Source organism: Triticum dicoccoides, chromosome 2A, assembly GCF_002162155.2.
Source record: "Triticum dicoccoides isolate Atlit2015 ecotype Zavitan chromosome 2A, WEW_v2.0, whole genome shotgun sequence".
In the NCBI taxonomy this organism is placed as follows: Eukaryota; Viridiplantae; Streptophyta; class Magnoliopsida; order Poales; family Poaceae; genus Triticum; species Triticum dicoccoides.
The window spans coordinates 601,910,972-601,921,489 of record NC_041382.1 but is presented as its reverse complement, the minus strand read 5'-3'; the positions used below and the strand labels follow the sequence as shown (position 1 = coordinate 601,921,489).

Here is a 10,518-nt window from a genome sequence, read left to right as displayed (position 1 = left end):
ATGCTCTTAGTACTTGTCCTCTCATGTCCATGTTCTTCGTCCTGAAATTAATCTCAAAGAGTGATTTGCTTTTGTGGTGTTATGAACGCTTATAATATCATTACCATGTTGAACTCGATGATATCTTTGCTATGAAAATCGTTGGTGATGATATATATGATGCAAGAGTTTTTCTATTAATTAATATGATGATGATGATGATGAGTTATTATATCATTTATGAAAGAAATTGCATATTAGTTTCAACTGGATGGATTCTAGCTAAGTGATCAAGTATATGCCATATTCATATTACCTCGATCACTTAAGTAGGTGATCAAGTATATATAATATGGATATGATATATACTTGATGACTTAGTTAGGATTCACACGCATCCAGTCAAACTAATCACCTAATGATTTAACAACTCATTATAATGTAAAACAATCACTAAATTAAATTGAAAACACAAAATTAAAGTAAAAATAAAAAATAAACCAAAACACACCAAAACATTTAGTACCGGTTGGTGTTACCAACCGGTACTAATGTCCTACGCGCCCACGGGGCTGGCTCGTGTCACGTGTTTGCCCTTTAGCACCGGTTCATGTTGAACCGGTACTAAAGGGGGGGGGGGCTTTAGTGCCTACAATTTAGTGCCGGTTACCGAACCGGCACTAAAGCCCCTTACGAACCGGTGCTATTGCCCGGTTCTGCACTAGTGTTCGTGGCCGGCTTTAATGTTTAATTAATGTAGTTTCTCTTTTTTAAATATGCATGCGTTCATTTTTTTTGGCGCCGTCTAAAATGGGTCGCAGGCCAGTGTTGGGCGCAAGTGCCGACCCAAATGCGAAAGCGGGCATCCGTGTCCGTCTGGCCGGTCCAAATGGACAAAAAGCGAACGAAATCAACGTCCCTTTGGGTCGGCCCGTTGGACTTGCTCTAATGCATGTGGAAGTGGGATGAACTAGTACTTGATATATTGTCCAGTTGCAGCTTGAAACGTGCAGGTTAATTAGCACAAAGAAAGTGCAGCATAACATCTGCATCCAGCATCCACGTGAAAGTCAGAGCAGTTAATTTGCCGGGCATATTCGCACGCTTGTACGTGCAGTAGATAGCGCCGTTTATGTACGGTCTGCACCGTATGACTGGGCCCTGTAATGTAATGTAATGAAGTCTATGTGCAGCAGCGTCCTTGATATGCTGTGCACCAGCTGACCGGGTCTTGATAGTATGGGCACAACCATGCATACAGAACGAACGCTAGCGTGCCCCGGGCCATTCAGACATCAGAACTCACATTAACTAGCAAACAGATCTACAGTACCTCTCGGTCTACCGTTTACTGAACCCTGGGAGGAAGATAGTGCTCCCTCTGTAAACTTAATAGTAAGACGTTTTAGGTCCTGCCTTAAATCACATGCATGTTCACTGCGTATTGATACGACTTGACAATCCATTCGTCAAACACAAGTAGTTTCCTTGCATGCTTTATAAGGATTTTTTTTCGGTTTCCTTGTGCTTTTTTCTCTTGCAGTGCATGTTGCCGTTTACGCGTGTTGTGCACCGTATGACTGGGCCTGCAATGATGGACATGTGCAGTAGCGTTCTTAATACTATGTTGTGCACCATCTGACTGGGTCTTGGTACGGGCACAACCATGCACACAGAACGAACGCTACTCCACGCATTCAGAGGTCAGAACTCACATTAACTAGCAAACAGGTCTAGTTCTCAGGCTCGCATCAACCACTGTATGCTCAACTCTGGGACAAAAAATAGCATGATCGATCATACGACACAGACTAGATTGTCCAATATGAGCAGTTTATGCTAGAAAACCAAGTCCTTGTATCAGCAGATCAAATGCAATTTTCCGGAGCATCTATATGATGCATATTCGCAGCATATTGATATAGCCCCCATTCGGTTCCCCATCATTCTAAATCCCAGGACAGACATGCTTAGAGTCAAGCAATGGGCAATGAAATTAACCTCATTTCAGAATGTAATTCATTTAACAAATGTGAAAATGCATGTCCTCAATGACAGAATACATAAGCATGCTGAATTATTTGTGCAACATAGAGAAAAGCATCACTTGCTGTTCTGCAGCGATTGCTGGGAGAGAGTACATGACAGGAGCATAAATTCCAACCACAAGACAGCAGTAGCGCTGACACGAAAGCAATTGAGGAGACTCTCAAACAGATGATTTAGAGGGGCCCTGCAAATGTCCCGTTCTCCCTCTGCTCGTTCCACCTGTCAACCTATTCAGTGAGACCAAAACAGGGTAAGATTGCTACTGTTAACAATAGGAGTTCCATAAATCTGCAAAGGAGTTGCTTTTGAAGTGAACCAAAGAGAGGTGATACATATGGCCCAGCACGCCAGCATCACTGAGACATAGATTAACTGCTCGGGGCGAAGTGTAAAATTCAACATTGACTTTCAACCCTCGAAAGGCTAATATATGAAACAGACGGTTGGAAAACAAAAAGAACTACTCGGACAGGCAGAGTGAATATATGCGACTCAGAAAACAAGGTTCGTCATTGTTGTAGCTGTATGATAAATCAAGCCATTGCCAGTTTCCCAAATGGAAGCAATATAAGGCTTTTATGCGTCTTTTTGTTTTTTGTTTTTCCAGATTTACGAACTATATTCATTTCATCAGGTCAATTCATTGGCAAGAGAAGTAACAGGTCTACGCTTGTCGAATCCTAATTATTCTACATTAGCAGATTTCTTTTGTTCATTGTGACCACAGATGCAGTCTGCAAATTGCTGCTCAGAGTGCTAGAGTGTCTAGATAACTTTAAAAGGTTAATAGTAAAGTCAAATAAAGAGAAACTCATGTGCTACTTCCTACCCCTACAGAGTCATACACATATACTGGCAGAAACAACTAGCTTGATTCAGATGGATTTGTTAATCCAGAAGCAATAGTGTGGATTTAGATGTAGTAATTCAATTAATATATCTCTGACCTTCTAGCAAGTTCATGCATTATGCATTGACTATTGCAGTAGAAACAAAGACCATTTTTAATTCAACTTCTAAAATCTACTGAAAACTAAGACCGTGCTATCTCTATCTCTACTCCTATAAAAATCTGAGTTGGTGATGATGGTGTGCCTGCCATCTTTCATTTACAGCCATCCGATTTGCATCCAACGCGTCTGAGACAAACTATGGCAATTTTACAAATAACCCCCTGCCACTCCAGTTCAGTGTTTAGCCCATCTCTACCCCACCTCATCTAGCGCCATCTCAGGAAAGAAAGAAGGATCTGGACAGGTCGGTGCCGTTGTTCGTTCGCCCCCAGGCTCCATTGCCGACCACTACCACAAACCCCTCCTCGCCATCTCCACCACCCCCTTCCCTGTCTCCCTGACTTCGACCTGGGTAAGTATGCTGCCGATTAGGACTGGACACGAGCCAAGCCGAATTCAGACAGAGCCATGTTAGCTCGCTCGGAAGCAGCCAGCTCGGCTCAGCTGGGTGATGCCAACGAGCTGCATATGGGTGGCTCGGCTCGTTCTGCACTGGCTCTGTTTAGCCTGAGCGGCTCGTGAGTGGATGGACAAGGGAGGTGCATGCTGTGGATGTGCTGTGAGTGATGCTGGTCACCGCCGGCCACCAGGGCGTGCCAGAGCAAGTGGCGGTGCGGCGTTGAGGCGGAGGGCACGCACCTGCCAACGTTGGTGAGGACGCAACACAAGCAGAGAAGAACAAGGGTGGGCAACGCGTGAGCATCTGCGTGCGTGTGTGCGCTCGACGACGAAAGCATGTCTGTGTGCGTGCGGCGGGGACGGATTATGGATGCGTTGGGAAGAAGAAGAGAATGTAAGAGGGAGGGAGGTGCGAGCAACAGCTGTGTGCGGCGGCGGGGGGGATGGATGCATCGCGTGGGTCAGTGGGTACATGCTGCTTGTCTAGGTCACCAAATAAGGATAGCTTCGTATTGGGCTTGGGCTGCTCTTGTAGCCTATACATTTCGCTGCTAATTTAAAAAAAAATACTGGGCTGGAAACGAGCCACAGCCCCAACATTTCACCACCGGAGTCGTTCGAGCCCCAACATTTCACTGCCTCCCCTGTATTCTTGCTTCAGCAGCCCCAACTGCGACCACAACGTCTGTGTCCTCCCCTGTCTCCTCCAACACCAACCCCCACAAGTACGCACAAGTACGTTGGTGGCTACGCCCTGCTCATCCTCGGCGGCGCAGCCACCACCTACTATTATTTCCCCTTCCCGGCAACGCAATCCATGTTGATCACACTCTCATAGATGGAACAGAGTGTGGGGAGGTGAGATGCACTGCTCTTCGCCTTCTGATCTGACAAGGACCAATGTATGGGTATTGATGAAGAAGAAAATCTTCTTCTGCAGTTGCAGATATGTAATGGTAACATATGGAAGAAATGCCTATTCTGTAGTTGCTCGGCCCGACTCAGCTCGGCACGGCAAGGATCTAATTATAGGTTCGTCCTATTTTTTTACTTGATTGTTGCATAAGAAATGCCAGAAGGAAGATGGGACATGAACTTGGCTCTTGAGCTCAAATAATATCAATAAAATTTAAAGAAATCTTTTGGAAACAAACATGTAGAACTATTTGTGCAACATTTCATGAAAAAATAACATTAATGTTGGACTAGAAAAATAAACAAATCGTTAAAAAACTATTTTTAAAGTTTTTTTTGGCAAAGCACCACAAGTGTTTTTTCTTCATGAAGTTTTGCATGCAGCTTGAACACTGGAACGTGCTTGTTTGCAAGAATAGGTTTATTATGTTTGCTATTCTGTCTGCATTTACTCTTCACCCGGATGCTTGTGAGCTCAAAAGCAGAATGAATATATCCAAAGAAACATATTGATATTTGTTACACATGAGATGACCACCACATAAGTTGTGAAATAAAGTACTCTAGATCAATGCATTTTGGTTAGCCGTGCAACGCACGGGCATCTTACTAGTTTAAAATCAAACATCAACTTATAGTGCCTTTGCAGTTGGATGTAATGATAATGGTGGCAGTTGTACACTATACAGGCAGCAAAGTCACTCACCCATTCAGCTGGGCAAAGAGATCGGTAGTACTTGGCAAATTTCTCACATTCAGCAGCTTCATCCCCCTTGGCACTCACACACCTAAGTTTCATGGAAGTTCAAATAGTTAAGAAATGTTAAACATATATAAAGCATGTAAGTTGTAAAGTTATTGCATCATATATACCTGTGGAACTCAACATAGCGAGTAAAACAGTGCCTAGTTTGGTTTGTTGTAGGGAAGCGGAAGTCAGCAGGTGCTGTTTTAATCTCAATCTGGTAAGTAAGCAAAATATTATCAGTAAGGACAGGACAGCAGATGGAGAACAGAAATAAAAGTAACCAGTGATAGTCGATGAGACAAAAATTTATAGAAGCTTCAAAAAAGGTTATCAGTCAAACTTCCCAACAAACAGTAACCATGGCGATGAAGTTCTCTAGAGTGAAACATGGATAAAGTTTCCTTAGCCCCATAGTAGACGTTTCGGTGTCAGGCGGCTACAGTGGGTTTCCTAGTAATGCGTTGAACTCACTCTCTTCCTTTCCCTCCTCCTGTAAGTTCTGAACTGATGTATTTCCATTCTAGTAATGGGAAGGGGGGTCAGCCCGGTTCAGAAAAAAAGGATAAAGTTTTCAGCAAACTATCTTGCAGTTCAGTCAGATGATGGCATGTATAAGTAAACGGTACATCTGAATCCGGTACATGCAGTGGTGATAGAATCTTTTTCTAAACCACTCTTTTTGTACCGCAGATAAGAGAACGATAACCAGACCAATCCAACGAATCTCCTAAACATTAAGCATCCAATGCCCATCACATATAACACTCACTCTGGATCCCTTTCCCTCTTTTAATATGAATTGGCAGTGCTCCTGCCGTTGCCCGTCAAAAAAAAAACACTCATCCGCTGTCTTTAAAACAGGATAACACTGAAACACCGCAGAAGCAGGTGGGTTTTAAGTCTATCGTCCCTAATTCAACGCCGATGACGCACACCGATCACATTACAGAACCAGACAATCCTGAGAGTTCACCTTAAGTTAAAAAAAAGGATCTTGGGAATTCAACGTTCTCTCTTTCGATCTGGTACGATCTACCAAGAAAATCCGTACATTCCCCAATACAGCAAGACGCTAATCGCGCGAAATGGGACGAAGCCAGCCCCACCATTCACCCAGAACGAACAGGATGCGAAATAGAAGGACCTATAGGGTTCAGGACGAACACAGCTATCGCAACCCACATCACGCGCAGATAGGCGCCCCACGGCGCAGATCCACGCGACAAAGAGCCAACTCTAACCGCGGCGCGATCGACGAACCGATGAATGCGCCCTACGCTATGTTCCGGGGTGAGCCTGCAGAAGATTCGTGCGAGAGGAAGAAGGGGGTCCTGGAAGGTTCTCTCACCTCGGCCATCTCGTCGGAGGCTGGAGATCGGAGGCGTCGAAGGGATCGCGGCGTCGCGGAGCGGACAGACGGGGGCTCGACGGGGAATGGGAAGAAGGAGGAGTGACGGGGGCCTGGTCAAGGTGGAGCTTAATACTCGGAGCTGGCCCGTGATAGTTGTGGGCTGTATGGGCCCAGGCAGGCTCCGAATGCCCATCGACTATCAGACCTTTCCTTTTCCTTTTGCTAAAAAAATCAGACCTTTCCTTTTTTTTCGCTCAAAAAAAATCAGACCCTTCCCCCTCCAAAACCAGGTGATGAACTAAAAAGGAAACAAAAAATAGAAACCTAGAAAAACAAAATTCTGGAAAAAAACTCAAAAAATGAAAACATAAATAATCAACACAAAAACCTGAAGAAAAACCTTTCAATGGGAGAAGTGCCCAGTGCAGGGCGGAGCTAGAACGATTCTGCATCATGGAGATTGCCCGATGAGAAGTTCCTCCAGAGGGTACTCGTGGATTCTTTACACTCGTGTATAAGCATAAACATTACCCTAAATGGCACATACACAAGAACACATTAGCCGGTAATAAATTGGTCTAGAAAACGATAATATATCATCCATTTAGTCCCCAATATCTTAGGCGAACTTTCCCCTAAAATAAGATCTTAGGTGAATTCATAAAAAAAAATTGTGCGCATATCAAGGGGAGGCTTTTTATCATACTCCCTCCTAGGGATGAAAACGGAGCGGAAACGGACGGAACTGAGTGCTATTATATTTGTTTTCATAATTTTTTGCAGAAGCGGAAACGAATACAGAAACCCCGGAAATGAACACGGAAACAGATATTACTGGAAACAAACACTGAGCGAATACAAAGCAGATACGAAAACAGAAATAGGCATTGATCGGAACTTAAAAACCCCTTGAATCATAGAGAAATACATAAAAAAATTAATGAGTTGTTAACATGGCTACAAAATAATATCATTATGTTAGCAAATTAGCGTAGTATTGTAGTAGTACCGGACAATTGCGTATAGGGTCAAGCTGAGTACATGTGTGGTAGTAGACATTGGGCCTTAGATCCATTCTACTAATTCTGTCATTGTGTTTCCTTTGGTGGTTGGGCTACAAAGCAGCTATTGGTCTATAGTGAAAACAGAAATTCCATATTCACGCAAATAGAAAGTTCCATTTCCATGCATGTTCCACCGGAAAACACCGTTCTGTTTTTGTTTCCATTTCCGCATAAAAATTTCCATTTCCACTTCCGTTTTGCAAATTTCCATTTCCGTTTTCATATCTCCTCTTCGTTTCCATTTTTCCTCCGAAAAAACGGAAAGTTTCCACTCCATTTTCATCCCTACTCCCTCCGTCCGGAAATACTTGTCGTAGAAATGGATGAAAATGGATGCATCTAGTTACATCCATCTGTTCGACAAGTATTTCTGGACGGAGGGAGTATTTTACAATGTTTTGCGGGTATACAAAGAAAGTGCATAACTTTTTATGGGTTAATTAGATAAATGCCACTCCAATTATGGCGATTCATAAAAATGCTAGTGCAATTTTAAAATTTTGAAAAATGTCGTTGCAATTTTTGCAAACTTTGAAAAACGCCACCGCAGACTTCGAAAAATGCCACTGGAAAGACATTTTTCAAAATTTGAAAATTGCAGTGGCATTTCTCAGAATCGCCAAAGTGGCATTTATCAAATTAACCCTTTTTATACACACAAGCAACTAAAACCTTATGACTCTAAATGCACACATATCACCGGAAGTACAAAGCACCCCAACATAATAAATATTACATCAAGGTCTCTGGACTACCTTGCGACCACTATGGCCGCCAGAATGAATCGCCGACACATCGCTGCCGCTGCTCCCCTACAGAAGCCGACCTGACCTTGTCGTTGACAACTGAAATGTCTTCATGCACGTGTCCCTATGGTCCAGTGTCCTCGAGCCGCCGTAGTCGTTGTGGAGCCCTTGAATCATTTGAAATGGTTAAACAGTAGCAACCATTTTGAAAGAGGTCATTAAAATGAGAACACTCATGTGTAACCACTGCGAACAAAATCTTTAAAATGTCAAATGTGTGTCTAATCTAGTCTAAGAGTTGAATATACAAAGCTAATAAACCTCGAGGAACACTACCTTGATAGCCCTAAGCTACGTGTTCATTACAGGATGTGATCATTTTTGGAGAGTCAAACAAAGTGCTCCCAAATCAAACCTTCTGGATTATTCTAAAGGTAAGACATCTTCTTATTTGTGCCTACTTTTATCATTTGGGAGATGGTGGTAGTTTCATATGGACTACTCCATGGTTTTCTTCGTGGCAAGCCATCTATGACAAGCTTATAATCGAGCCGTCACCTTATTTTCATCTAGTTGTTATTATTGATATTTGGCTACCTAATCAGAAAATTTGGAACACCGATCTTGTGAACGCTTTATTTCATCCTCATACGACACAAGCTGTAATGCAAACCCCTGTTTGTTAATATTGCTAGACATGATATGTCAGTTTATAGGCTAACCCCTGCATGTGACTACACTTTGAAAAGTGCCTACAAACACTACTTCAATAATCTAGCACTACCAGCAAACTAACGACCAAAAATAGCTACATTGCAGATTGTAAATTAAATCTTGTCAATCAAATTTGGAGGGACAAACTCATGAAGTCAGGAGTCCAAACTTCCGCATGAAGGCATCTTCACTAAGCACTTCTAAATGAGTAAGCATGCAAGTAAGTTCTCAAGACATATTAGTGAAAACTATACTAGATGTCCCAACCAAGAGGATGGAATGCACATGCTTTTGTTATGCCCTTTTATCAAAGGCTACCTGGTTCTCCTATCTCTGGTATGTTAGAGCATAAGTTTTGGCTGAACATAACCATCTCATTCTACAAATGATTAAGATTTTATTGAAAGCTCATCCCCACATCAATGTAACTAGTGTATACACTTCTTTTATGGCGCCTTTGAGTGCTTTAAAATGATGCCATGTTTTGTAGAAAGTTTTGTAAAACATCGCATGTATGACTAGTGTTGATTGTGATCTTACAGAGTCCAAAGCTCTAGGGGATGTGATGACATGGCATGATCAAGGCTCGACACCCTTTGTTGTACAACAACAACCAAGAATCACGCAATAACCATCTTTAGTTGCAGGTAAATGGCTTTTTGCAATGCGGCCTAGGCAAACGAGGAAGATATGCAGCCTTCTTCCAACTGGTATTGGTGTCGTCATCCAATTTGGATAAAATGATCATTGTCAGCAGCTACAGGTTTCGGCCATGCCTTCTCTGGTGGTGTCCTCTCTCCAAGCCAAAACATACGAGCCACTCTTTGCCACAATGACAACAGATACTCTTCACATCCCGAAAACAACAGCCATAACAAATTTCATCTTCAAAGTCAAGCATCACCATCTTTTATCCTTGCGATGGTAGCGCCGTCAACAGGTGTTCCAATGTCAAAGCGCATCATCAAGCAATCTTCCCGCAAAAAAATAAATAAATCAAAACTATCTCCATGGCTTTCCCATGTCTTTTCAGATACATGACCTTGTACCACGTGAGATGTTTTAGCCATGTCAAACGTGACCCCTTTCATTTCATAAAATGTTGCTAATGAAATAAAATTGATTTTTTTAGGGCAATAAAATCGATTATTGTTCAAAAAGAAAAAGGAGGATCAAACGCAGAAGCGCAGAAACTCACGACCGACCGAGGGGCGACAGCCAAATGGTGCTTCCGGACTCCGGAGTTCCGGTTCCCAGCCTCCGGCCCCATCGGTGGCGCGCCTCCTCGGCGCGCGAGAGAAACCTCTGAAAAACCACTCCTCCTTGTTGCCGCCCACTCCCCTGTTTCCCGCCCCCACCGCCACCGCCACCGCCATGGCCAAGCAGCCGAAGCAGCAGGTACTCTCCCGCTTCTTCTCCCCCAAGCCCCCACCCCTGACCTCCGCCTCCGCCGCCCAAGCCCAACCCGTCGCGCCTCCTCCTCCCCCCAAGCCCTCCGTCTCCACCGTCGCCTCCTTCTCCCCCGCCAAGCGCGCGCGCG

General features: G+C 43.6%; 2 protein-coding genes across 2 annotated transcripts in view; one reads left to right on the top strand and one right to left on the bottom strand.

Moving 5' to 3' along the window:
• Nucleotides 1-1,963: 1,963 nt before the first annotated feature.
• LOC119355635 (cytochrome c oxidase subunit 6b-3) lies at nt 1,964-6,578 on the bottom strand. Its single transcript, XM_037622465.1, has 4 exons — nt 6,452-6,578; nt 5,229-5,317; nt 5,062-5,143; nt 1,964-2,255 (listed from the first exon to the last, which is right to left on the bottom strand). Exons 1-4 carry the CDS (start codon nt 6,458-6,460, stop codon nt 2,202-2,204), a joined length of 234 nt encoding a protein of 77 aa, XP_037478362.1. The 5' UTR covers nt 6,461-6,578; the 3' UTR covers nt 1,964-2,201.
• A 3,774-nt stretch (nt 6,579-10,352) lies between these two features.
• The window catches only part of LOC119357990 (DNA mismatch repair protein MSH3), a 6,962-nt gene continuing 6,796 nt past the window's right edge, over nt 10,353-10,518 (top strand). The window contains 1 exon segment of the mRNA XM_037624732.1: nt 10,353-10,376. Within this exon segment, the coding sequence (XP_037480629.1) occupies nt 10,353-10,376 (24 nt within the window).

Excerpts from the sequence above, each read along its gene's own strand:
- LOC119355635 (XM_037622465.1), bottom strand. Across the intron at positions 5,144-5,228 it reads CGCTATGTTGAGTTCCACAG|GTGTGTGAGTGCCAAGGGGG; the intron begins GTATATATGATG and ends CATGAAACTTAG. Across the intron at positions 2,256-5,061 it reads CTCTTTGCCCAGCTGAATGG|GTTGACAGGTGGAACGAGCA; the intron begins GTGAGTGACTTT and ends CTCACTGAATAG.